The sequence below is a fragment of the Neofelis nebulosa genome, chromosome 10 (assembly GCF_028018385.1).
Source record: "Neofelis nebulosa isolate mNeoNeb1 chromosome 10, mNeoNeb1.pri, whole genome shotgun sequence".
Lineage (NCBI taxonomy): Eukaryota > Metazoa > Chordata > Mammalia > Carnivora > Felidae > Neofelis > Neofelis nebulosa.
Genome location: NC_080791.1, coordinates 3,939,337 through 3,965,962, shown reverse-complemented (window position 1 = coordinate 3,965,962; position 26,626 = coordinate 3,939,337). Strand labels below are relative to the sequence as shown.

General features: G+C 44.6%; 1 protein-coding gene across 1 annotated transcript; it reads right to left on the bottom strand.

The window, feature by feature from the left end:
- Positions 1-3,668: 3,668 nt before the first annotated feature.
- Positions 3,669-26,455, bottom strand: AASDHPPT (aminoadipate-semialdehyde dehydrogenase-phosphopantetheinyl transferase). The gene is made up of 6 exons (XM_058686626.1): positions 26,197-26,455; positions 23,698-23,923; positions 10,173-10,294; positions 9,404-9,565; positions 7,217-7,288; positions 3,669-5,577 (listed from the first exon to the last, which is right to left on the bottom strand). The coding sequence occupies exons 1-6, from the start codon at positions 26,377-26,379 to the stop codon at positions 5,413-5,415; spliced, it is 930 nt and encodes a 309-aa protein (XP_058542609.1). The 5' UTR covers positions 26,380-26,455; the 3' UTR covers positions 3,669-5,412.
- Positions 26,456-26,626: the final 171 nt, after the last annotated feature.

Sequence of the window (26,626 nt, the reverse complement as noted above, 5' to 3'; positions counted from 1 at the left end):
GCAGAGGGTGACGGAGCGCATGCGTGGAAGGGTCGTTTGGGGAGCTGTGATGCAGAGGAACACGACTATAGAAGCCTCCCCATTATCCGTGGGGATATGTCTGGGGACCCCAGGTGGGTCCCTGAAACCACATACAGTACAAATACTATAGGTACTATGTTTTTTTCCTATACATGCATACCTAAAGTTTCACTTATAAATTAGAGATAATAGTCTCTAATAATAACTAATGAGTTTAATAATTTGATGATTTAATAAGTTTTTTTCCTATACAGGCATACCTATGCTAAAGTTTGATTTATAAAGTAAGCATGGTGAGAGATGAACAATATTTGTCTCTAATAATAACTAATAATCTAACAGTAATAGTAACTCATGATCAAATAGGGCAATTAAAACCAGATACTGTGATACAAGTTCTGGGAATGTGATCTCCCTCTCAGAACTTCTTGTATCAGACTCACCTTCTGCTTGGCAGGATGTGAGACGATAAAATGCCTACAGGAGGATCTGACAGGAGGTGACCATTGTGATGTAATGAGGCTCCTCATGACCTCCTGAGGATTCTTCAGGAGGGTCACCTGCTTCCCTGGGAACAGGAACCACAGGGAACTGCACAGAAGGCCTGCTGCCTTCTCTCCAAACCACTGTCCAGCAGGGAATCGACACCCTGACGGAGTTCCCTTCCCACGCAGTCTTCCTCACACTTACCAACTCCAACAAGGAAAAGGGATTCTGTTTAACACAGCGCCTATAGTGAATATTCTTCTGGTGTCCTGAGCAGGTGGAGAATGGAGTTAGAGGGGGAAAGAGTGGCTGGATGGACAGGCTGCCTGTCCCTCCAGCACTGGCAAGAGCACAGGAAGGGTGCAAAGTATCAAAAGAAAAAAGTGGGGGCTGGCCAGGATCGCCCAGGTTCTGGGCCTCCAGTTGCCCAGGGCTCCAGGTCAAGGCCACAAGACTGGCCTCACTCCCAGTGCGTGGGCACTCTCCTGTGGGGCAGCACACTGAGCATTAGGCTCGTCTTCTGCTTCTGTGTCCCAGAATGTTTCCTTCCTTCTTTTCATATTGGTTCCTTTCCAACTTTTCTACGAAAAAATCCTAAGAGAACAGTGACTGTATACTTGTAGGCGAGAAAATTCCTCTGAAGCCCTCCTCTGCCTTTTGGCTTAAAACGTGGGCAAGTTTGTTTGCTTCTTACTAGATCTGTATTGCTTTTACCTAAGAGTCTTTCACAAACTTTGAATGAAATGAATGCCTCCAGAAGGTGTGGAGGTGTAACTGCTGGCACATCACCGCCTACCCCTCAGGGTACCTATGATCTCCTTTGAGAAGCCTGGGATCAGTGAACTCATCATTCGCCACTTTAAATAACGTACAGAGACCCCAACCTGATGTTTCAGTCCCAAGAGAAAAATCTAGAAGTACAGGACACCACACATCCAGGATGGGAGTGCATACTTAAGTAGTTAAGTGAATAAAATTACAAGTGATAAGAGGTTATCTCTGGAGACGGAAGGCTTAAGGGGGGAGGGGTGGGAGGTCTTCAGCTGCACCTGTGTGTGAGTGCACGTGGGGCAATCTGAAGTTAATACGGCAAAATAGCAGTTAAACCTAGAAGCTGAGTTACACACGGGACATTATTTCACAAAATCAGCAAAAGCTACCAATATGAAGGCTCTCGGGCCACATCATCCCTGCCCCAGGATGGTTTGCTGTTAACTTTCATCAGCATACCACTGAATTTTGCAGAGTGGAGTTCAGACTCTGAATCTAGCCTATCTGGTTTGAATTATTGAGTCCACTATTCAATGGATGCATAATTTTTATTTATTTTTTTTTTTTAATTTATTTTTTCAACGTTTTTTATTTTATTTTTGGGACAGAGAGAGACAGAGCATGAACGGGGGAGGGGCAGAGAGAGAGGGAGACACAGAATCGGAAACAGGTTCCAGCCTCCGAGCCATCAGCCCAGAGCCTGACGCGGGGCTCGAACTCACGGACCGCGAGATCGTGACCTGGCTGAAGTCGGACGCTTAACCGACTGCGCCAGCCAGGCGCCCCTGGATGCATAATTTTTAAAAAGTTGTTCAACATCACAGTGCTTTTCTTGCCCCATTAGTTAAATGGGAATGATACTATAACCTACTGTAACTGTTGTGAGGATCGAATAGCCTGATATTCGTGAGGTGCTTGTGAAGGAAGATAGCTATTCTAATAGAAATACCCTAAGACAAAGAAGCCACTTGATCTTAACTGGATGTGTGTCCAAAGACCTCTGCTAACTTCAAATTCACACACACTATGATGGCATATTTATTTGCCCCATAAAATGAAACCAGCTCCCTTTATATTTCCTTTGAGTACTAGCACATGGAATTGTTTTCAGGAATATTTTTGACCAAAGATGTATGTACCCACATATTCATGTATAAACCTATTTTGTTATCAAGTTCAGATGGCAATAGTTCAGCCAGTGGGGGCTACTGAGCTACCCCAGTCTGATGGGTTTCTGACTTTGAAGCTGAGTAGTAAGGATAGTGTAAAATTTCATTGAAAATTTATTTCATTTCTGAGCTTTACACTGCAATGGACATATGAACATGCACACATACATATGTCGATCCATTTTTCAAATCAACCCGTCAGTTCCTATGCAGGGAATAGTTTTCTATTCATAGAAACCAATGAAGCTGTCCCAAGCAGTATATGGTGTAATGCAAATAATGATTTTGGACTCAGCAAAACACGGTTGTGAAGCAACAGCACTGTGGTCCAGCCCAGCCCAGGATTTAACAATCGTCAGGACCAAACATTCAGTGGCAGGGAATGGAGTAATCTGTAAGCAGCAGCTGAATCCCTTACACCACCTACATAAGGGGATTGCCCCTTCCCCTCAGAAAATACATCTTCCATGTCCCTTATGCTAGCATCTGCTACAAAACAAGAGGCAGAGGAAATGGGAAACCAGGGAGTCTAACAGAAGGAGAGGCAAGGGATGCCCTGGGGGGGTGAGGGGGGGGGACAGTAAGAGGAGATTCCAGGAATGCAGCTGGGCAAAAGCCACAGAAGGCACAAAGTCCAGACCGGAGAAAACAGACTGCTCCAGACACGGTTTCTTCCAGAAAATGGATGAAGTGGACAGTATGGATATGTGTGAACATGCATCTCGTAGAGTTTCAGGCGGCATTAGCAAAAAGTGCTTACAACCCTATGCAAACAAAGTCAATCGTCAAGGAAAGAAAACTGCCATCTAGGGCAAGAACAGCCATCGATCCCTGGGCACAGCTTTACATATTAATAAAATGTAAAGGTTCTAAATCAGTCAACAGTGTAAGCACTGAATCACATGATTATACAGGGAAGAGGGGGCAGGAAGGGAATATATAATGGACTGGAAACAGAACAAGCTTTTGAAACTAGAAATTAAAAGAATGCCCATGATTGCAAAATCAAGTAAAACAGAAGCACGTTATTCAAAGATATGGTAATAGATAACAAAAAGAGCTTGCTCTGGGGGATAGGAAATGGAAGAATGAGGTCAAGGGGTGGTATTTCTCACTCAGAAAAACGAGCCTATAGATTCTTTAGACTCTGTATACCATGTGTAACTTTAAGAAAAAGAAAAACAAAACATGAAATCTAGCGCAGTGCCTGGCTCATAAAAATTCACTGACGTTATTTGCTTTATTATCGACAAGACAGATGACAGGTTTTCATATCACTATTACATTCATGCTAAGGGACAACAAGGTTTCCTATTTTATATGTTACTTGATCTTTTAAAAACACATTATTTGCTCTGCTTGGAGTATTCGGGCATGCTTCATAAAATAAAAAATTACAAAACATTCCAGTTGTGTTTTTTACTAAGCAAATTATCTAATTTTATGCAATTTACACACAATTATTAATTTTAGTAACAAAAACAATAGAATTCTTTCACTTCTTGATATCCCACAATAACAAGACTTAAAGTCCCCAAGACATGCACTACAGCTGTGTAACAGATTCTGTCATCGACATGATGGTCTTGGCATATTCTAGATTTTGTTCCCACTTTAAGTGCTAATTCACTGAATTAAAACAGGCAAAGATTATGAACAACTGGTTCAGAAGGAAGGAATAAACACAGCTAATAACAACAATAATGTATCAATCTCATTTGTAATAAAATACAAATTTAAAAACAAGACACCATTTCTCACTTATATTGGCAAAGATCAAATGAAAAAAACAGATAATTTGTACAGCTGACCAGGGAGAATGGGGGGGGGGGGGGTGGCGCGGAGGGGTGGTCTCACATGTAACATTAGCTGGAAGTGGAAACCACACGGCCTTTTCTTCTCAAAGTTCTAGAACTGTTTAAGCCTTGTGAACCACTTCCAGAAATGCTCTTAAGGACGAGAAGCATGTTCCTCAACATGTGGTCACAAGGACACTCACTACACCAGTGTTCATAGTAAACAGCGCACATGGACAAAACGTCCAGCACGGGAAGGGGTACACATGATGTGAACCAGACCTTCCCTGTGATGGCAGGTGGCAGGGCACCTTCGATGCCACGTCCCCACCCTCACCGGGCTCCCTACCGCAGGTCTACTCCCCACAGAGGCCATTAACATCAGGGGTCCGATCTGAGTCAAGAGAAGCTGGGGGGAAACATTGTGGGGTCTGTTGGGAAGTTCTCTTCACGGATGACAATGAGACTGAGGGGAGAAATGGCCTTCCCTGCCTTTTAGACCCAATCCTATGAAGATGTGAGGCTCACGTAACGGGAGCAGCTCTCTCCATGAGGGACAGGAGCCACAGGCAGAACCGATAACCCGAGGCTGAGGTTACGGGCACCTTGGAACTGTGTGCCAATTCGGATGACAAATGCCCCGGGGTTACTTGGATATTGTTACCTCTGGTCACGACTTCAGCGCCAGTTAAGCCACAGATGCAGACTAATGAACAGGAGATATACAGTTAAGCCAATAAAAAAATTACAAAACACTATGTTTCCATGAAAAAAAAAAAGTGGATTAATAGGGATTCATTTGCCAAGAAAAGGGTCTGGAAAGAAACTTCAGGTTTTAGGAATCACTATCTCTGAAGCATAAAAATTTACATATTCCCTTTCTCCATATTCGATTTTCTACTTTGTTCTACAATGAGCACCTATCACTGTAAGATTCTGCTCCTTTTTCTACTCCTTTTGTCAATCCAGTACGATTTGGGAAAGAAGAGGTAAACGTGTGTTCTAGGGAATTAGCTTGAACTGAGAACCTGGTGTTTTTAATAGGAAAAGTGGTTTGCTTTTATAAAAACGGGTTTTTGAAATAAAATTGGATACTATCAGGCATTTACTGTTTTAGTGAATACAGAAGATTACAGTTTTCATTTTTCTTTGTTACTTGGGGAATCATATCATGATTTTGTACCATTCCGTATTGGAATTTCTTCTGTGAAACAAAAACAGTCCCAAAACGAAGGATCTTCAGGGGTCATAGGAACAGCAGATGATATTAAATCATTAAAAGTGAGGACACTAAACTGCCTTGGAGTTGGTTTAGAATCATCTTGAGCTGGAACCTAAAAGGGAAAAAAAGAGATTACCTCACTGTTTTGCTGCATGTGAATCTTATGATCAATTTCATAATTAGGGAAATGGGAAATAAGACCAAATTATTCATGTCAGTAATATTGAACTGCAACACAGCAGGATTTCTAGGTAACTTCAATTACTCCTTATGTTACTGTTGTCAGTATAACAAGTTAAAAGAACCTAATTCTTGAACCTTTTTGGTACCTAACCTGTGGTATGTGTTTAAAATGTAGATTTCTAAGCCACACATCCAAAAATTCTCATAGAGGAGTTAAAAGGATCCCAAAAGATGAGTTAAAAGTATCCCCAAAATATGTAACTTTTCATAAGCAGGTAGGTTTTTCTGATAGAGAACCACAATGCAAACTTGTGAGGAACACTCTAAGGGACAGATGTGACAAAATTCCCATGACCACACAAGAGACGCAACACTTCTACAGGAAATGATTCCCTCAACACTAACCTGAAACTACATCTTATATTCTCAGATACAGCCCTTGTTCGCAACTCAGCCCAGGGTGGACCTTCTTCAACATCAAGAAGATCCACCAATCGGTGCCACCTCTCACAACAGGTTAAATGGCGGACGCGGGCCTGGAAGCCAGCTGCCAGGTCAGGGGCCTGTCAGGCTCCCTGCAGTGCCACAACAAGGAGGCAGCACGTGTCCACAACTGACACAAGTGTAAAGCTCTATACAAACAAGAGAGTTGCAGAGTGTAAAGCTGAGACTAAATCACACGAGGACAAGTAACCAAGGCCAGAATATCTTCAGATAAGAGGGGTCAATTTTAACATACTGTCCCCTTGTAATTAAAGTATCTAAGAAGACTTTTAATCCTTTGATAAATTTATCAAGAGTACTGTCTGTGCATCGAGCTATTTTCCAGCAGTAACGACACATATCTACCGATCACGCTAGTGTCTCACGTGGATTCCTGAGAAAGAAGGACACACATATAGCTCCAATTATTACAACATGACCAGGATTCCTTACAAATATATTCCCGCAGAATCACAACTGTGTACATGGAGGCTGAGGGCCCTTGACCTGAAGGGTGTTTTGGTTTGTTTCACTTTCTTCACTCAACAACTCAGCACAGAAGAAAGAACAGACTGTGGCAGGAAGAACAGAGACCAGTGTCCCATAGCAGCCTGACACAGGGCCTCACACGTGTTTGGCCCTATCACTTTGGGAATCATTTGGGGGATTACTACAGAAGGTGGAGGGGTTCCATCCGACAGATAATGCCATCGCTCAACACCCTCCACTGAACCTTTACATTCAACCCAGCTCCAGTTCATGGGGAAGAAACCACTGGTAAGATGCCTGGGACAGTGATTATCTTGAATTTCTACCAACATATAAGACTAGGACAATACTAGAGACATTTTTTCTTTGTAATATTCACGAATGTGAAAAAATAGATAACATGCTTTATAAAAATTACTGTGAAATTCCAGGATCTTAAAGATTTGATCATGTAAAACTCTTCTCAATCTATGATCTTAAAAAACAAACACACACCTCTAACAGGATATAAACCCAATGAATGCTTCTATTCAATAAAGAACACATTCAACAAGGATTCATGCTTTTTAGAAAGAAGAGAAATCTTAAAATCTTACCCCCTGACGTCTAGATCCGTCCGGTTTCCTCAGAGCGACTGCCACAAAATGGTGCTCATCTATCTTGCTTTCCTGAAAAATAAAAGGTAGTGGATAACATATTACTGAAAGTGCAAACTCAGATACACTTCGGTTTCCATTTTTAAATCTCAGTGTCCCTGTCTCTCTACACACACGACACACATATATTCCCTTGCCTCCCTTGAACCATTTAAGAAGTCACACAGATCGTGGCCCCTGACTTGTAAATACTTCAATATGTATTTGCTAATAGGGATATTCTCTTATACAACCACACTAGCTAATAGCTTCAGTAAACTGACATTCAAAGAATACTTAAATCGACTACCTATAATCCAATTTTTGTGAATTAATCCAGTAATGTCCTCACAGCATTTCCCCCTTCCAAAACCAGAGCTCATCCAGGATCAACTACTGCTTCCAGCTGTCATGTCTTGATAACAAGATGGATTATTGTAGCTAGAAGCACATCTGGGTCCTCAGCAGCCCTCACAGGTGACGTTTGAAGTGTATATGTAAAAAATCAGACTGCAACACTGGTTTATAAGCATTCAGGTAACTAAATAGTACAGCCCCTGGAAACTCAGTGGAAATCCATAGCTAAGACTTAACACACACACTGTTTACTGTTTTCTGTTTTCCCCTATGTCTGAAGCAACAGGGAAGGGGGTTTAGAATAGATATCGAGGCAGTTACCTCAATTCCCAACTACTAAAAACCATAGAGGCACTGGGTGGTTCATCGGTTAAGCATCTGACTCTTGATCTAGGCTCATGTCATGATCTCATGGTTCATGGGATTGAACCCTGCCCGTGTCAGGCTCTGCGTTGGCAGCACGGAGACTGCTTGGGACTCTCTCTCTTCCCCTCCCATACTCTCTCGCAAAATAAATAAACTTAAAAAAAGAAAAATTAAAACCTCCAAAACTATTAAAATTTTCAAAGAAAAGACACCTAAGACATTCCTTCATAAGGTATCATTTGAAATGGAAACTATAATCATAAATAGTATCCTCTTCATATCTTCACACCAAATGAGCGGAAAAGAAAAAAAGAAAGAAATCCAGTAAGGACAGATATGTTAAAAGAAGAAAAAATATAACCAGCTAAATGTCCGAAGATTTAACTAAAAACAAGCCCACGATATCCATTTTATGAACAAAATTACGCTTGTTGATACATGGTCTTCCACTGCTCACACTGAATATGCTGACGGCATGAGCATCGTAAATGCAGACAGGTTTCAGCTGTCACTACTTTGGGAAAATCTCTCAGATCATGGGCTCTGTGGTGTCCGTATCTGAGGGGAACATCAGAGGGAACTGTGGGCCGTCCACTAGAATGCCAGGATGCCCCGCTCATCACTCACATTATCTCATCATCAGCCACAATTCAGTGAGACTGATTTCACCATAAAGCTTCGTCCTCTCTACTCAGACCTCATCAGCAACAGGTAAATACGGCATCTGACGTGGCAGATACAACTCATTGAACCCACATGAGAACAGAAGCCCTGTGTGGTGAGCTCTGCACTAAATCCTTCTTGCCAAGAACAGTGCACGAGTAAGAATCAGGTGAAAAAGGAAATGAAACTAGCAACTTACTACTGACACGAGTTCATTCAATGCTACTGAACTGAAGACTGAAGTTTAACTTCCAAGACTTTCTAAATTTTCAAGATTTTCTTAACTTCATAAATTTTATCCATAAAATTATTGTAAATACCAGAATTTCCCTATAATCTCTGACAAACCAAAAGGGAGCAAGAATATTTTATCCTGACCCTCCTCTGCAGGACACCGAGCTCACACCCAGGGTCCCTGACCCCCCCTACCCCACAGGGCACCACACTCACACCCGGGGTCCCTGACCCTCCTCTGCAGGATACCAAGCTCACACCCAGGGTCCCTGACCCCCCCTCCCCCAGCAGGGCACCGCGCTCACACCTGGGGTCCCTGACCTCCCCTGCAGGACACCGAGCTCACACCTGGGGTCCCTGACCTCCCCTGCAGGACACTGCGCTCACAACCAGGGTCCCTGACCCACCCCTGCAGGGCACCAACAATGCTTCCTGTCATGCCCACTTTCATCGAGTAGCCTCCCCTAATTAATCTCACAGACATGCACAAAATAAAGAAATTCTTACAGCAAGTGATAAGTTTTTTACCTCAAATGCCCATTCTTTTTCTTCTTCCCCATCTAGGAACAAACGTGTTTCTTTATAAACTTGGCCTATATCGAGATTTAATGGGGATATATCGAATTCAAGCCGTTGCAATTCAAATCCTAGGCCAACACCAAGGGCTTTTATGAAGCTTTCTTTCAGGGCCTAAAATACAGAACAATTTTCTCTTAGCAGAGCATTTAGCGCGTAAAATCTCCATCAACTCTACAGGCCCCACACATCTGGATTGTTAGCTCTATGCTACATGATCATTACTTTTACCCCTGCACTAGCACAGACACAAACCAGACATGGGATCACACGGTCAATCATCTGATCCCCTGGGCCTCTGCTCTGGGTGTAGCAGCACCTCCCTCACAGCCCTGTCGTGATCATTAAATTAACCAACTCACAAAGGGCATGTTTTCTGGCATATAGTGAATATTACAGTAGTGTTTGTTAAATAAGGCCTCGTGTGTACTAGTTCCTTTGAAAAAGAAAACATTAAACATTGTGAGAAATGTCTTGTTTGAGCTTTAAGAGCAAGTACCTTCTAACTGACCACTGAATATACACTTCATTTTCTTAACTGTCATTAAGATTTAATTATGCCGAAAAAAAAAAAAAAAATCACAAAGTTCCCAACAATCACCCATTTGTTTTAAACACTGTAGGAACTCCCCTAGTAACCAAAGGACTTTGATGCCGATTTTTAGTAAAGACAATGAGTCATCATGGGCTTTTAACTCTCAAAATTAGAAAGAAATTATACCCAATTCCTATAAAACATATCCAGTTGAGTCCATTCATCGTTAAAGCTTCTGATGGTTTCCCATTCTTTGTTGGTAAACTTTCTTTTCATAATATGAAAGAATTCTGGAATTGAACCACGACCTGTCAATTGAAGAAATACACAATTAAAAATAGACAGTGACAAGCAGGGGTTAGCCCAGGAACACAAGGGTAGTTATAGAAATAGTGAAATTCTGTGATTAAATAACAATGGGAAAAAAACAACACACAGTTGTATTGATAGATGCCTTCCGAAAATCTGATACAATTTACCAGCCAAATGTGGTATAAATTCTAAATAACATGGAGGAAAAGAACTAGATGTGGTAGAGTATCAGAAATCTACAAGAAACACTCTTAAAAAAGAGCTATATTCCTCTGGGGTTTACATTTTTTACTTTGCTATAGGACAGGAAAAAAAAGCAATTCCTTTACTGTAAGTTTTTGAGAACTGCTAGAAAGCTGAGGGTTTATTTTTTTAATTTTTTTTAATGTTTATTTATTTTTGAGAGAGAGAGATACAGAGACAGAGACAGAGCATGAGAGGTGGAGGGGCAGAAAGAGAAGGAGACACAGAATCCAAAGCAGACTCCAGGCTCTGAGCGGTCAGCGCAGAGCCTGACTTGGGGCTCGAACTTATGGAGCGAGAGATGGTGACCTGAGGTGAAGTCAGACCCTTAACTGACTGACCCACCCAGGTGCCCCGAGGGTTTTTAAAGTTTTATTTTGGGAGAAAGAAAGCCCAAGAGGAGACGGGCAGAGAGGTAGAGAGAGGGAAAGAGAATCCCAACCAAAGCAGGCTCTGTGCTGTCAGCACAGAGCCCGACGCGGGGCTGGATCTCACAACTGGGAGATCATGTTCTGAGCTGAAATCAAGAGTCGGACGTTCAACAGACGGAGCCATCCAGGCACTCCTGTTCTTGGTTTTTTCTAAGTGACCACTTTGGAAAACTACTTTACACTTCTTTCCTTCACAGGAATGGTTTCCGAACATGTTTTCTCATTTGACTTTTCCAAATGAAAACAGATGCTAATTTCTGCCTTTTCAGGGATGCCACTGTGAAATAAGTTTTTCAAAAAAATTGAGATACACCCCTAGACCCTCTGTTCCACAGACAATAAAATATCACAGAGCATTCTGAACATAAATAATAAATAATTCAAGGAATCTGATTCTCAGAATTGAGAGCTGAGACACAAATTAAAAATACAAGATGTGTCTCCCATATTTTTCCAAAACAGAACTATGTACTTATCTATCATTACCACTAGACAGGATGTTTCTGTATTTGTTTATTGATTCTGCAAATATGTCAACTGTAAATACTACACAAATGTGTACAGAACTAATGGTCACACATGGGTCAGTCATGGTGCCTGGCCTCCCACACGGCCAGCCTGGAGAGCCCATCAGAGCCTGGCCCTGGGCAGAAGGCCCACAAACGTTCACCACGTGGATAAACGAAATGAACCATCATTTGGTCCATTACTGCCCCATGCCCTGCTGTCCCGTGTCCTTAGTTCACGACTATAGTCCCTCGAGGAGCATGGCCTCCTCTTCGTGGCCGTCCCCTTGCAGACTGTGTTAACTCCGACTCACAGTTCTAGAACACCCAGCTCTAAAATCCGACATTCCCACTAGCTACAAGTCCTCCAGTGACGGCACACGCTCTGTGGGTGTTAGACGCCTGTCTGGAGACCAGAAGTTGAATCCCCGTGCTTCACGCGTTATTGGCATTTCACCGCTAACTTCACTCTAGAAACTCCCCAGTACTGCACACCGGAATGCTATGGACTGCGTCTCCACAGGGAGCTTACAGCAGGTCCTACAGCAACCAAGTATCGTTCCCATAGTGATCTCAAGGGTAAAAGTATCAAAAATCAGTTCCTCCACAGAACTGTTCACGATCCCCCACCATTCCCACTTCAGCAGACTTAAGAGTGTCCTCCTTAGCCAGGAGATACTTCTGATGATCCTGTGGGGAGTGATATGTGGTCCTTTACAGATCAAGACAAAGACTCTCATTTACTTTCAAGTTCAACAGACTCATTTAATCCAACTATCTTCTCCTTGGCACTCTGTTCTCAAGAAAAATACATTTCAATAGTTTACAAGTTCAATTAGTGTTCACTGTTTGTGTTGTTCACATTGCTAAAATACTGTTACTTCCTAAAAGCAGCCCAGCAGACCTATCAAGTCCTTTCACGTAACAGCACTGAAATATTAGCTGATCTTGGGGTCCCAGGGGAGGGGGATCCCTCTGATGGTCCCGTGCTTCACTCTCCCAACACCTCCCTCAAGGCCCTTACTAAACACAGTCTCCTTAGAAAGCAAGCAGCACTAGCACATGGCGTGGCTTGAGAAATGACACTCGAAAGTGACAATAAATCTGGAGAATTTAAACACGGGGAGCACTGTATCTAGGTAAATCATCAACTGCTTCCTCTTGAACACGTTCTGGCACAGTGCAAACACTAACAGTGGGGAAAACAGCTACCTTGATTTGGAGACTACACTGTATATTTTGAGAACTGTAGCTTTAATGGAACACTGCCCCAAATGCCATAGTTAAAAATATATGCCTATTGTCATCTATAATGTCATTTTGTTTGTTGGTTTCTTCATAACCTTCAAAAAACCCTCTAATTTTTTAACTAAATAAGATGGGGCAATCAAGACAAAAAAGATTAAATATGCATGCTAATAAAAAACGAACTGATAAAGCCCTCTAATTTCTTAACTACATAATATGGGGCAATCAAGAGAAAAAATATGCATGCTAATAAAAAGAAAATGATGAACATAAAAAGCAATCTAGCACAATCACTGAAAGCAATCACAAACTGATTATGTACAGCTAAAAAAGTACCCAATATGAGGGCGTTTTCATATACTTTTGAGAGCATCTTATCCATTCCACAAAATAAGAGATGTGACAGCAAGAAAAGAGGATTTTCTAATTATTTGGCCAAAGCACAAGAGCACCACAGTGTGGCACTATGGTGGAAATACACAGTGGGTGAGTCCTCTGCTAGGTACTTTACCTAGGAAATTGGAATTCGGGGGCGGGGGAGGAAATCAGTAGGAAACACCAGAACAGTACATTTGTCCCTCAAACGATCTGAAGGCAGCATAATTATCAAACATATAATCTGGCAAACCACCTAATAATACCATCACGTATTCATGTATCCTGAGTCAGATTTAATCATCCCACCACATGCTGAAGGGGATAGGTAAGGAAGATGAAGTGACTGAAAAACAAAACCACTAACCACATTGACGGAAACCAGATTACCCCTCTTGTTGCTTAGCCTTTAGGAAAAGCAGTGTTAGGTACTAAGCTTCACAACGATCAACTAATCGAGACCACAGACCAACTGGTAGGTTGACTAAACATTCAGTGATAACCCACAACAAAGAGTTCACACAAACACCTCAAGCTGATATTGCCAACCTACAAAAAGAAATCCCACTAGTAGCAGAACCTCAAAGCCCACCTACGTCAATCTGTCCCCCAATGTCACCAATGTGTTCACCATCCTTAAAAGGGATCTGTTACTTTAGGGAGGGGTTGAGCCCTGTCCATCTGTGTGCTTCGAAATAGTGAAATTTAGCTTTTAACCAAAAGTCCAATTAGAAATTCTAGTAGTGCCATTTTTTGGATTACATATATTCTTGCTTCCACAGGAGGGGGGGAGGGACAGACTTCTATTCTAGACTTTGAGCCAGTATGTGTACAATGATGATGGACTTGTGTGGGAATTTACCGAGGCACAAACCCAGAATAAAGCAACAATGTATGAGGTCCTCAGGTGCCTTTCACAAATCCTGACAAAGGAGCTCTGTTAGAGCAGGAGGGCACAGAGTGAGATGCGGGCACCTGGGCTGGACACCCCCACTCAGGCAGTCCTGAACCCCAGCAGCTCGTAGTGCCTATATAAATGCCCTTATCAACACATGTGGCAAGAAACAGGCCTGGAGAGCAAGAACGGGACTCAGGGGCTGCAAATGTGTAATCTTTCAGGAAGAGGGCAGGACCCCCTGAAGGCAGGTAGAGGGGCCAGAGGGTGGGGGAGGCCCCAGGACCAGGAAACAGAGCAGGAGACACGGACTATTCTCAGGCCTCGAAACCATACAAAGTTTGCCCTGTTGGCTTTTCAACCTGCTTGGGACCCAAGGCCTCCCTTTCCCAGTTTTCCCTCTTTAAATGGGAAAGTCTACCCTGTGCCTATTCCCCCCAAGGTGTTACAGAAGCGGATGGTTTATTTTCTAGCTTAACAGGTTCACAGGAGAGAGAGGAATTCTGTCCCGCCATGGAACATACCCAGCCTCACCTGTACCTGAGTTAGATCATCCACATGATGAGACGTCGAAGCTTTGGAGCTGATGATATCCGGAAGAGATGCCGGAGTCAGAGTGAATGCTGGGACAAGCTAAGGCTCGGAGAGGCTGGGACGGGATGAATTTATTTTGTACGTGGGAAAGAGATACATTTATGGGGGAAGGTGGAGGATGGACCGTACTGGGTTGAACAGCATCTCCCAAAATTCATGGCCACGCAGAACCTCAGGTGTAGCCTGCAGATGGAATCACATTAGGATGAGGTCACAGTGGATTAGGACAGGCCCTGTATCCAGTGACGGAGAAACACTGAGGCACAGAGAGAATCTAGGAAGATGCCGGGGGTACCGAGGTGGCCAAGCTAGAAGCCAAGGGCGGCCAAGGGCGGCCAGGAAACCAGGAAGAGGCAACGAGGGGTCCTCCCCAGAGCCTCAGAGGAGCGCGGCCCTGTCGACTCTGACTGGTGGCCTTGAGGACATCACAGCCCTCAGGTCTAACACAGGAGTGCGTAGTGGCCGCTCTGGAGCCCCGGAAACCAGGGCACAGGCACACGACGCACGTCACGTGTGCAGACGCACCCACACTCCAGACAGCTTCAGCGCCCGCGAGTCAGACGCTCACGTCCGGGCACCGTCGCCTCTGTGCCGACAGTCCTTTCAACCTCGGTAGTTCCAAAGCTTCCAACAAGGCAGAGCGGGGAGATCACGGAACACACGTGTAAAGGGCCCCAAGTACTCAGTGCCTCACAAATGGTGGCGCTGGTGTCGTGCACACTGTTACTGCTCTTCTGCGAGGCGCGGCACTGCATCCCCTGTGCATTCACCATGTCTGCGCAGTTTTCCTGTCGCTACTTCAGCAGTTCGTACGTTAACAGTGTTAACCTCTGTCCGTCGTATGTGCCACAAATGTATTTCCTGGTTTCTGAGAGAAGATTTAATATGAAACCGATCACATCTGCAGACTTGGTTTCTTCTGACCTTTCTAGCTTCACAGGCATCCTGCTTCCACAAGTCTGAGAGAGTACACAATTCCACTGTGTTCTAGCAATCGTCATGAAAACCTAACTCTAACTTTGTTCTCTAGTGTAACATAAGGATCTAAGGGCTTTCTCATGACTTCCATCGTTAAAAAAAAGGGACGGGTTACGGACTTCGTCACTGCTGGATCTGTAAACTATACCAAGTACAGGGATCCCCAAACATTAATACGACTGACATTCACCTGAGAAACCAGCTGTGCTCTCAGAGATTCTGGTCCAGTAGGTCTGGGGGGGGTTTCAAGGAATCTGAATTTTGAGGAGCAGCCTGGCTGATTTTAGTATCCTGACCACCATTTTAAAACCATCACTGTACAGACGTCTGAGTGGCTCAGTCAGTTAAGCGTCCGACTTCAGCTCAGGCTACAATCTCTCGGTCCACGAGCTCGAGGCCCACATTAGGTCTGTGCTGATAGCTCAGAGCCTGGAGTCTGCTTCAGATTCTGTGCCTCCCTCTCTCTCTCAAAAATAAATAGTAAATAAAACATAAAAAAAAAAAAAACAAAAAAACCCACCACTCTATGCATATAACCACCACCACCTCAGAGCTAACCTTTGTTAAGTACGCAATCATTCCAGGCATTGTCCATGTCTAGGCCTTCAACTATCCAGCTTTGGTGATAGAACTGTTTAGCCATTAGGATATAAATCATCATATACACACAAATTCTAGAAGAATTAAAGATTTAAACGTAAAAATAAAATTGTAATTTTATTTTTTAAGTTTATTTAGAGACAGATAGCATGAGTGGTAGAGGGGAAGAAAGAGAGAGAGAGAGAGAGAGAGAGAGAGAGAGAGAGAGAAAGAAAGAAAGAAAGAAAGAAAGAAAGAAAGAAAGAAAAAGAAAGAAAGAAAGAAAGAAAGAAAGAAAGAAAGAGAAAGAAAGAAAGAAAGAAAGAAAGAAAGAAAGAGAAAGAAAGAAAGAAAGAAAGAAAGAAAGAAAGAAAGAAAGAAAGAAAGAAAGAAAGAAAGAAAGAAAGAAAGAAAGAAAGAACGAACAAATCAAGCAGGCTCCATGCTGTCAGCACAGAGCCTGACCCGGGGCTCAAACCCACAAACCCTGACTGAGATCATGACCTCAGCCAAAACCAAGAGTCTGACACCCAACTGACTTAGCCACCCAGATGCCCCTAAAACTGCAATTTTAGAACAAAATCTAGTGGACTCCACCCTATGGGCAGAGAATATCTTATATCAATTTAATTATTTTTCCAAATAAGACAGAATTCAGAATTTATCAATCAAAAGATAATTCATATGGCCAAAAATATAACTAAATTTAAAAGGTAAATAATAATACAATGGGCAAAATACAACAAATTTGGTCAATAAACTATTAATATCCACAATATATAAAGAAGTTTTATACAATTAGAAAGTACTGATAAGCAGTTTATACAAATCATAAATTCGAGTAGTCGATAAGCTATTGCTCTAGTGATGAGAATAATGCACCATGTAATCAATAATCTTTGCCCACTGAACTATTATTTTGTGTAGACACCAGGCTCTCACTGTTAACTGTCAGTTTTCTATTCTTGTGTTTACAATGCTTAACAAACTCGTAGGAAATGGTAAAGCCAGTCCCCTCTCGCTGTATTTTTCATACTCTTAGACAGGAATTCCTCCATGAAAACCTTAAGTTCATTTAACCCCATTCTGCAGAATGCTTCACATACTTTGCACCTGTAAAACCTTAAACAGGAATCAGTACAATCTACTACAGACAGGCCACATATTACAGACTACGTAGGTGGGCTTTGCATCCTGGGTACAAATCCATGTTCTACTTTTTTTTTTTTTTTAATGTTTATTTTTGAAAGAGACAGAGCATGAACAGGGGAGGGGCAGAAAGAGAGGGAGACAAAGAATCTGAAACAGACTCCAGGCTCTGAGCTGTCAGCAAAGAGCCCTACACAGGGCTTGAACTCACGAACTGCGAGATCATGACCTGAGCCGTAGTTGGACGCTGAACAGACTGAGCCACCCAGGCACCCCTCCATGATCTACTTTTTAGCTGTCACCTAGGGCCGGGGTCTTACTCTAGTCTCTAAAATAAAAATAGCACTTGGTCCTAGGCGTCAAAAGACGAAGTAAGATAACACAGCCAAGGCTCTAACACACATAGAAGCATCAGCACAGAGGAAGGTGCCCCACAGCCAACCCCACCCTGTAACTGGGAAGGGGATATTCCCTGCTGGGAAGACCTGGTTTTCCAGGGACGAGGTCGGAGTACAGAAGGAAGTGTGACTTATTTCAGCTACCTGCTTCCATGTGTCCAGGCTGAAAGAAGACAAACGTGATCAGTAAGCACCCATGCAGAACGAGGGTCCAGGAGAGCGGGAGCCCGGACTCGGGAAAGACTGTGAAAGTAACCTTGGGAGCAAGCAGGTGAGACCTGGATGGGAGCGGAGTGGAGGCAGTGGAGACAAAGGAGGGCGAGGAAGACAACTCAACAGGAGGAAATGTGTGTAACCACAACTCACTGACCAGGACAGTTTCTCTTGTAACGTTTTCCACCATGGATGTGTTCTCACTTTCTCATTTGTAATGAACACATTTAGCCAAGCCTAGGACTCCTCTCATTTGCACATGTGATAAATATTTACGGAGCACCTGCAAGGTGGCTGCACCCTCGGCTAAGTACGGGGTGCGCTGGAGCAAAGCCGCAAGAAGCCACAATCCCCAACCTCATCTAATGAGGAAGGACAGACGACAGTCCAGCAGTTAGGCGGTCAGGACAAATGAGAAGGGCCACACAGAGGAAAAGAAGGCCAGTCGGTGGTCAGAAAAGTCTCTTCGAAGGAGGAGCTGGCTGGTGCCGTGGCTCAGTCGGTTGAGCATTTGACTTCGGCTCAGGTCATGATCTCACGGTTCAGGGGTTCGAGCCCTGCATTGGGCTCCATGCTGACAACTCAGAGTCTGGAGCCTGCTTCGGATTCTGTGTCTCACTCTCTCTCTCTCTCCCCCTGCCCTGTTCGTTCTCAGTCTCCCTCTTTCAAAAATAAATACACATTAAAAAAAAAACTGAGGGGCGTCTGGGTGGCTCAGTCGGTTAAACGTCTGACTTCGGCTCAAGTCATGATCTAGCGGTCTGCGAGTTCGAGCCCCACATCGGGCTCTATGCTGACAGCTCAGAGCCTGGAGCCCGCTTCTAGTTCTGCGTCTCCTTCTGGCCCTGACCCTCCCCTACTCACACTCTGTCTCTGTCTCTCTCTCTCTCGCTCTCAAAAATAAACATTTAAAAAAAAAAAAAAAAAACTGAAGGAGTAACTGACTACCTCTTACACTCCAGGTCTCAGGTACTCAGGAAAAGAGAGGACAGGAAGAAAAGATCAGCATTTCTGCAAGGACGCAGAGCAGTTTGCTACTCGAAGCAATGAAAGACAAGGACAGCAGCTAGAAGAAGAGAGAGGTACCAACAAGAAGGACACAGGGTTGTGAGAAGGGGACTGGATTTTATTAAGAACCAAACCAAGAGTTTTGAGAAAACTGCTGTAGGTATTTTTAAAGACCACTGCACTCCGTACAGAGAACTGTACCGACAGCACAAAAGCAGGAAGCAGTCAGGAAGCTATTACAGCTGCACGGGGAACAGTAAGGTGGAAGGACACAGGAAGACCAGACCACCCTTCCTACCTCATAGTCCCACCGTGCACTTTATACTCACTGTGCTCAATTTATGTAGCAGCTGTTCTAGACAGCAGTGCCTTGAGTCATTTCTAAGCTATTAAATTAGTACCAAATCTCAAAACATCGAGTCATTTTGTCCTGCCAATTACTATCCAGCAAAGTTTATAATAAAAATGGGAACCTGAAAATGTAAAATCATGGGAAAAACTTATTTTGGTCTTTTCCCAAATCTAAATAATAATTTTGATACTGTGTCTATCTTGTCTTGTTTTGTAAATACGGGAACACAACTAAAAAACTCATAGAACTGTATTTTCTTTTCTACTCAGTAACCACAAAAGGCTTTGATGCTAGATAAAAATTAGAAAATGAAGGAAAAACCAATTTCCCAATCCAGGGTGGCAAATTATCACAAGGACCTACAGAACACCTGTCCCCAGGAGTTAGATATGTGCTGCGCTGGCTCTTTACCCATCCTGGGGTCCCCAGCACCTTATAAGCCCTCCTGTCTGGACATTAACTAAACGATTATTTCATGAGGGCCAGCCCTGCACCAGCTCTTTTCTCCAAGAAGCAAAGAACACAGCAGCAGCTGCCACATCCGCCTCCAGCTGTGGGCATCTGGCTAGAAGAGCCCCCCCCCCCGCCCCCCCCCCCCACCAAGGCTGCCTGGGTCCAGCAGTTACTCCCTAATGCCCTACCAGCAGCGACGGGAGCCCTGGGAGAGGGAGGGACTTTTAGCCAGCAGAAATGGCTAACAAGTTCCTACATGATGATTCCCTGCAGACAGGAACAGAAGACAAAATGGAATGGAGTTTTTCCACACACCAAGGATGCCCCAACGGCTGACTCCGACCTGGAAGACAATCTGGTAACAATGTCCGCCACAAAGTTATGCTTCTGCTGCCGGCCTGGGTTGTGCCCTCCATCACTCAGCAACCTTGGGGAACGTGCCTTGCTCAGCTATCACTTATTCTGATAAGCAGAGCAATTCAAATGAGTCCCCATTGCAGTAGAAAAGTCTGCTTCCCTCTCTCACTGAGTGATAAACTGTCCATTCACACTTGAGAACCAGCGCAGTGACCGGAAAACCGCTCTTCCCCTGTTAGGAGATACAGCAAGAGCTTTTTGGCAATGAAGCAGAGTTAAGGTCTGGACACTGTGATTAGCCAAATAAGATCAATAAAAAAGGTGTATGTGTATGGTGGGGAAGGTGTCCTAATAAAATATAATAGGAAACTGAATTTTCAGTTTTTGCTCATTAAGCTTTTTAAATATTAAAAGTTTTAATTAGTGGGGCACCTGGGTGGATCAGTCGGTTAAGTGACTTCAGCTCAGGTCACGATCTCACAGTCCGTGAGTTCGAGCCCCGCATCGGGCTCTGTGCTGACAGCTCAGAGCCTGGAGCCTGCTTCTGATTCTGTGTCTCCCTCTCTCTCTGCCCCTCCCCTGCTCATGCTCTGTCTCTCTCTGTCTCAAATATAAATAAAAACATTAAAAAAAAATTTTTTTTAATTTTTTTTTAACGTTTATTTATGCTATTTATGCTATTTATTTGGCTGATGGTCAATAAATATGCATATTTATTATGACAGCTCTGAGCTGTCAGCACAGAGCCCGATGCGGGGCTCGAACTCACGGACTGTGAGATCGTGACCTGAGCTGAAGTCACTTAACCGACTGATCCACCCAGGCGCCCCACTAATTAAAACTTTTAATATTTAAAAAGTTTAATGAGCAAAAACTGAAAATTCAGTTTCCTATTATATTTTATTAGGACACCTTCCCCACCATACACATACACTTTTATTGATCTTATTTGGCTAATCACAGTGTCCAGACCTTAACTCTTCTTTGCTTCATTGCCAAAAAGCTCTTGCTGTATCTCCTAACAGGGGAAGAGCGGTTTTCCGGTCACTGCGCTGGTTCTCAAGTGTGAATGGACAGTTTATCACTCAGTGAGAGAGGGAAGCAGACTTTTCTACTGCAATGGGGACTCATTTGAATTGCTCTGCTTATCAGAATAAGTGATAGCTGAGCAAGGCACGTTCCCCAAGGTTGCTGAGTGATGGAGGGCACAACCCAGGCCGGCAGCAGAAGCATAACTTTGTGGCGGACATTGTTACCAGATTGTCTTCCAGGTCGGAGTCAGCCGTTGGGGCATCCTTGGTGTGTGGAAAAACTCCATTCCATCCTTGGTGTGTGGAAAAACTCCATTCGTGACCTGAGCCGAAGTCGGATGCTTAACCGACCAAGCCACCCAGGCGCCCCTAAAAAAAAAAAAATTTTAATTAGTAGTTACTTATTTATCCAGTATTGACCATCAGCCAAGATTGTCCCCAGGAAGCCAACTGGTAGTAAAATATATCTCACAGGCAAAGTTGCAAGGCGGCCGTGAGCCCCAGTGGTCAGCCATTCTTGTGTCATTGTGCACACTGCATTCGAAGGACCAGTGGCCTCTCAAATAATTTCTGACTTTTGGAATAAGGACAAAAGGAAGCTATGAAAGCACATGGGCTCATTCCCATGCTTGCCACATCTCCTTTTTAGCAGTGGCTTTTCCGAACAAGCTCTGTGACCCTCCTGCAAACCAGATGCTGTCCTGGAAAAACACACACGTGCATATTCACACAAAACATGGTGAACAATTTTAGGACATTAAGAAAAAAAATGCCTTGGGATGCCTGGGTGGCTCGGTGGGTTAAGCGTCGACTTCAGCTCAGGTCATGATCTCACGGTGCGTGAGTTTGAGACCCATGCTGGGCTCAGAGCCTGCAGACTGCTTCAGATTCCGTGTCTCCCTCTCTGTCGGCCCCTCCCCACTCGCATTCTCTCTCTCTCAAAAATAAATAAACGTTGAAAAGAAAATTTTTTTGTAATGCCTTGATGTTTATCCAGGAATTTTTAGGCCCAAGAATCTCCATTGTCACTAGTAGAGCCTCCTTTGCAAATCTGAGAACAGCGTGGGCGAGGAAAAAAGCAGGTGGTGGCAATGAGACGTAAAGGAACATCCCGACAGCAACTGTGAGCAATGAGACTCACAGCCACACTCTGAAGGCCTCCAGCCAAGACACAGAGTACTTCTTCATGCACCTGGCAAAGAGCGAGCTAACGATGTTATGACCTGAACTAGGCAGGTGCTAAGAGATATGACAGCAGCCAGCCTCGGACATAGCTCACAGTTCCTGCTCTCATGTGGCTCTAAGGACCAAGAGAAAGACCATCAATTACCCTGACAAATAAATATAAACGGAGATATGTAGTGGAATGAAAGAAATATATTTAGGAGGGCTCACAACAAAAGAACCAACCTATGACTTTGGCTCACAGAGGTGTCCCTAGTAAGGCTGAGGTGACAGCTAACCGGTACAGAAGTCATCTCTGCAGAGATGGGGGCAGGGGATAAAGTTAACACAAATCTTCCAGAGTAAGGGCAACAGAAGGAAAGACTGTGGTGGAGATAGTGTGGAGATGAGGAAATTATACCATGAAATTAGGAAAATGTTTTTCTCTTATTAACACCTTTCTTCTTAGCCTGTTACTTACCTCCTCATAAAAATAATGTATCAATGCTGGGGTGGTTGGAACAATTAAAACGGACAATATAAATAAGGCACTTATTAAAACGTGCTGGCTTATAGTAAGTGCTCACTAAATGTTACAGGTGATGAAAACTACAGAGCAGTTAAGAGAACCTATGCTCTAGTAAAACTGCCTGAATACTCAACCCCACAGTCAATGTAAGCAGTTCCTATGGTCACCAATTACCAATACCTAGCACAAAATATAAGCAACCTAAATATTTTAATAATGGCTTGCTCTTAATTTTCGCTCATGTAAATGTGCTCCAAAGAGCTGTAATTAAAATATTCCAGAAATACAGGTCATCTCCACTATAGGACTATAGTATACTTCACCAAGGAGATGTTTTTGTTTGTTTTTTTCGTTTTTTTCTTTTTTTTAAGCAAAACAAGTTACTCATAAATTCTGGAAAATACCTGAATGAAACGAAGTTCTTACAATATAATTACTATGTTTTCTAACTAGAATGCCATTCGAAACGGACTGTTCATGGAGTTCATTTCGGTTTAACATTATTTAAATAATACAAAAAGCTACTGAAAAACCGTTCTTTACAAAAGTTAACAATCTTCGAAACAGTTTGAAATGTATTCTTATTTAACAAACTAGGGTATAATCCAAGAAGGAAACCTTTGTTATTTTCATTTTGCCTCTAGGCAAAGCATTACACGCGTGCTCAATTCAGAGAAACTTTCCTTTCCACAGACGTTTGCTGATATTCACAGAAAAAGGGAAATATATATACCCTTTTCAGATACATGTTCTCTCAGCTACAGCACCTTTGACTACTGAGCACAGTTTTCCTAAACTTAAAGATCTGTAATACACCTCCTGGCCTGAGTCTTCGGACAGATAAGAACTGAGAACACAAAACTGGTAACTTGTGCATTGCAAAAATGCAACATTACCTGGAAAACTAGTCTTCATTACATCAATTCCAACTTGTAGCTCAGGTTCAGCAGCGAGCACAGCATAGTCCCCTTGATGAGAGATGTTAAAGTTGAAATTGGGGTAAGGATTCAAGGAGTCTTTCGCAAGAACTGGTTTTCCCTTTGCAGTTCTCTGCAAACGAATATTATTCCAAGGGATATTCAATTTCTCTGCAACTAATTTCCTCATCATCAGACGACCAGCCTGTTAAGTAAGCAAAACACATAGTATGTATTGATGTGTACTAAAGATTCAAATACGTTGCCTGTAACAAAGTCCATTTTTGTGGTTTCTAAAATATATTCATTTTTAAGTGTTTAAAAGTACGGAAGTACTAAACATACTGCGTTAAGATTTCAGCAATGCTTAAGAAGCTAGAAGAAAAGGTCAAAGTCTCTCCTGTTAACAAGTAACCAATGTTAAGATTCGGCACCCTTCTGGTCTTTTCACGACGTGTCTAAATAAATATGTGTTCATTTAGCTATGCTTTTGCTATCTCATATATGAGATCCTACTCTAAGCGGGCCTGCACCATCCATAAGCTTTATAACGTGCAAGTGCTGGGAATTATTTCATGTCTGTACACATGGGTCTGGTCTGTACCCTTTTAACTGTAGCATAGTACTTCATACTCTCAAGGTCCTCCTCTTGATGGACTACTCCCCTATTACCAGACATTTAGGCTGGCTCTAGTTTAGCTATTATAAACAATCTCCCAAGGAACCACCCTGTTGTTCCTACATCTTTCTGCCTATGTCCAAGTACATGCAGACCCTATAGACACATTACTCAGCTTCAATAATTAGCAAGTCAGGGACACCTGGGTGGCTCAGCAGGTTATGCGCCTGACTCGTGATTTCAGTTCAGGTCATCATCTCAAGATTGGTGAGATCAAGCCCCATGGTGGGCTCTGTGCTGACAGCATGGGAGTCTACCTCTCCCTATCTCTGCCCCTCCCCCATTCTCTCTCTCTGTCTCTCTCTCTCTCTCTCTCTCTGTCTCTCTCTCTCTCAACACACACACACACAATTAGCAATGCATGACTTACTTCACATATACCTCATACCTCTCCCAGTGTCCCACGTCTTTAATTAGTAAATTACTAAAACTACACAAAAATACCCAAAGATATGAAGTAACAAAATATATGATATTTTATAAAATACCTTTCAAGTATTTTCCCCTTCCATTCTAACAATGATTTTTAAAACTCACAATGCTCTGCATTACGGTTTCTTACAAATTATAAAAAAAGTTTTAAAAAAATTCACCAATATGCCTTCCAAACATTATCAATTAGCCCACCTTATAAAGGAAAAGGCGTTTCCATACAGAGGCATTTTCAAGAACTGGCGGTCTTTGAAGTGACGGTAACTACAAGCTATTTCAAAATGCTGTCTACAGAAGAGATAATTTCCAAATGCAATTTTCCATATGTTGCTTAAAAATATATCACTAAAATAAGTAATTCCGTTTAAACCATCGTTCCCCAAGGTATAGAGTCAGTACGGGGGTATGCCTAAGACGGCCCCTCCCCGCAGCCCGGGCCTTCTCTTTTCGGTCCAGGAACCCTCCCCAGTACTCGGCCCTCCTCCTCGCCGCCCAAGACCCCTCCTGGGGCTCAGTCCCCCCTCTTCGCGGGCCAGGAACCCTCCTCGGGACTGGGCCCACCCACATCCCCGCGGCCCAGGTCCCCTCCCTGGGGCTCAGCCCACCCCTCCCCGCGACCCAGGTTCCCTCCCCGGGCTCAGCTCCCCGTCTCAGCGGCCCAGGACTCCTCCTCGGGACTCGCCCCCACTCCCCGCGGCCCGGGCCCCTTCCCCGCGATCCAGGAACTCTCCCCGGAGCCCAAGTCCCCTTCCCTGGGGCTCGACCCACCCCTCCCCGGGACTCGGCCTCCCCTCCCCGCGGCACTCGGCCCTCCTCCTGGCGGCCCAGGACCCCTATTCGGGACCCTGGGCCCCCTCCCCAGGGCTCGACCCACGGCCCGGGCCCCCTCCCCGCAGCCCAGGCCCCCTCCCTCAGGCCCAGGACCCCTTCTCGGGACTCGACCCCCTGCCCGCGTCCTGGGCGCACTCTCCGAGGCCTCGAGGCTGGCCTAGGCCTCCCCCAGCTGGGCGGCGTGCAGAGCTAAACAAAGTGGGGCCATCTGGGATTCCGAGGGCCTACCGCGCGCAGACTTTCTCAGGATGTGGAGACTGGAGCATCGCACCGGCAGGTGCACGACCCGCGCGGAGGTAAAATGAAGATCTGACAACCCCGGACGTGCATGATGCAGACCCCTCGCCGTGGGGCGGGCGGCGGCGTCGCCCCCAGCATCACCGCCCCCACGGCCGCGCGGCCCCCACGGGGTAGGAGCTGTCCTCGCCGAGGCCCGGCCGCCCGGCCCGCACGTATAGGCCGGCCCGGGAGGCCCACGACCCCCGGCGGCGGCTGCCCTGGCCCTTCCACCCCCCCCCCCCCCAAACCTGTAGTACCATGGCTGCTTTGGCGTCCCGGGCGAAGACGAACTGGCCGATGCGCTCCTTCTCCTCGGGCTGGATCGACCGCACCGCCAGCAGCCACTCGGCGCGGCTCGGCAGCCAGGTGCCGCACGAAAAGGCCCAACGCACGCCCTCCATCGCAGGCACCGAAGAGCACCGCCGCGCGGGCGAGCCCATGCACGGAGAAAGGACCCCGCAACCGCCCGGGGCCCAGGTGGCGTGGACGCAGGCGTGGCCCCACCCCCTTCGCACCGGCGTCAGGAGGAAGGAGGTGGGCGCCGCCGACGTGCGCGCGCAGCCCCGCCCACCAGGGGGCTTTCGCTTTTCCCCGGCCGCGCCGCCGTCTCCTGGAGAGAACGGCTAGGGGCGGAGACGCAGGCCCGCCTCTGCGCTCTGCGGCAGCGCGTGACGTCACGCGGGGCGG

Coding starts and splice junctions, on each gene's coding strand:
- AASDHPPT (XM_058686626.1), bottom strand. CDS start 26,379: ATGGGCTCGCCCGCGCGGCGGTGCTCTTCGGTGCCTGCGATGGAGGGC. Junction 23,924..26,196: donor GGGACGCCAAAGCAGCCATG/GTACTACAGGTT, acceptor CTTACTTAACAG/GCTGGTCGTCTGATGATGAG. Junction 10,295..23,697: donor AATGAAGACTAGTTTTCCAG/GTAATGTTGCAT, acceptor TTCAATTGACAG/GTCGTGGTTCAATTCCAGAA.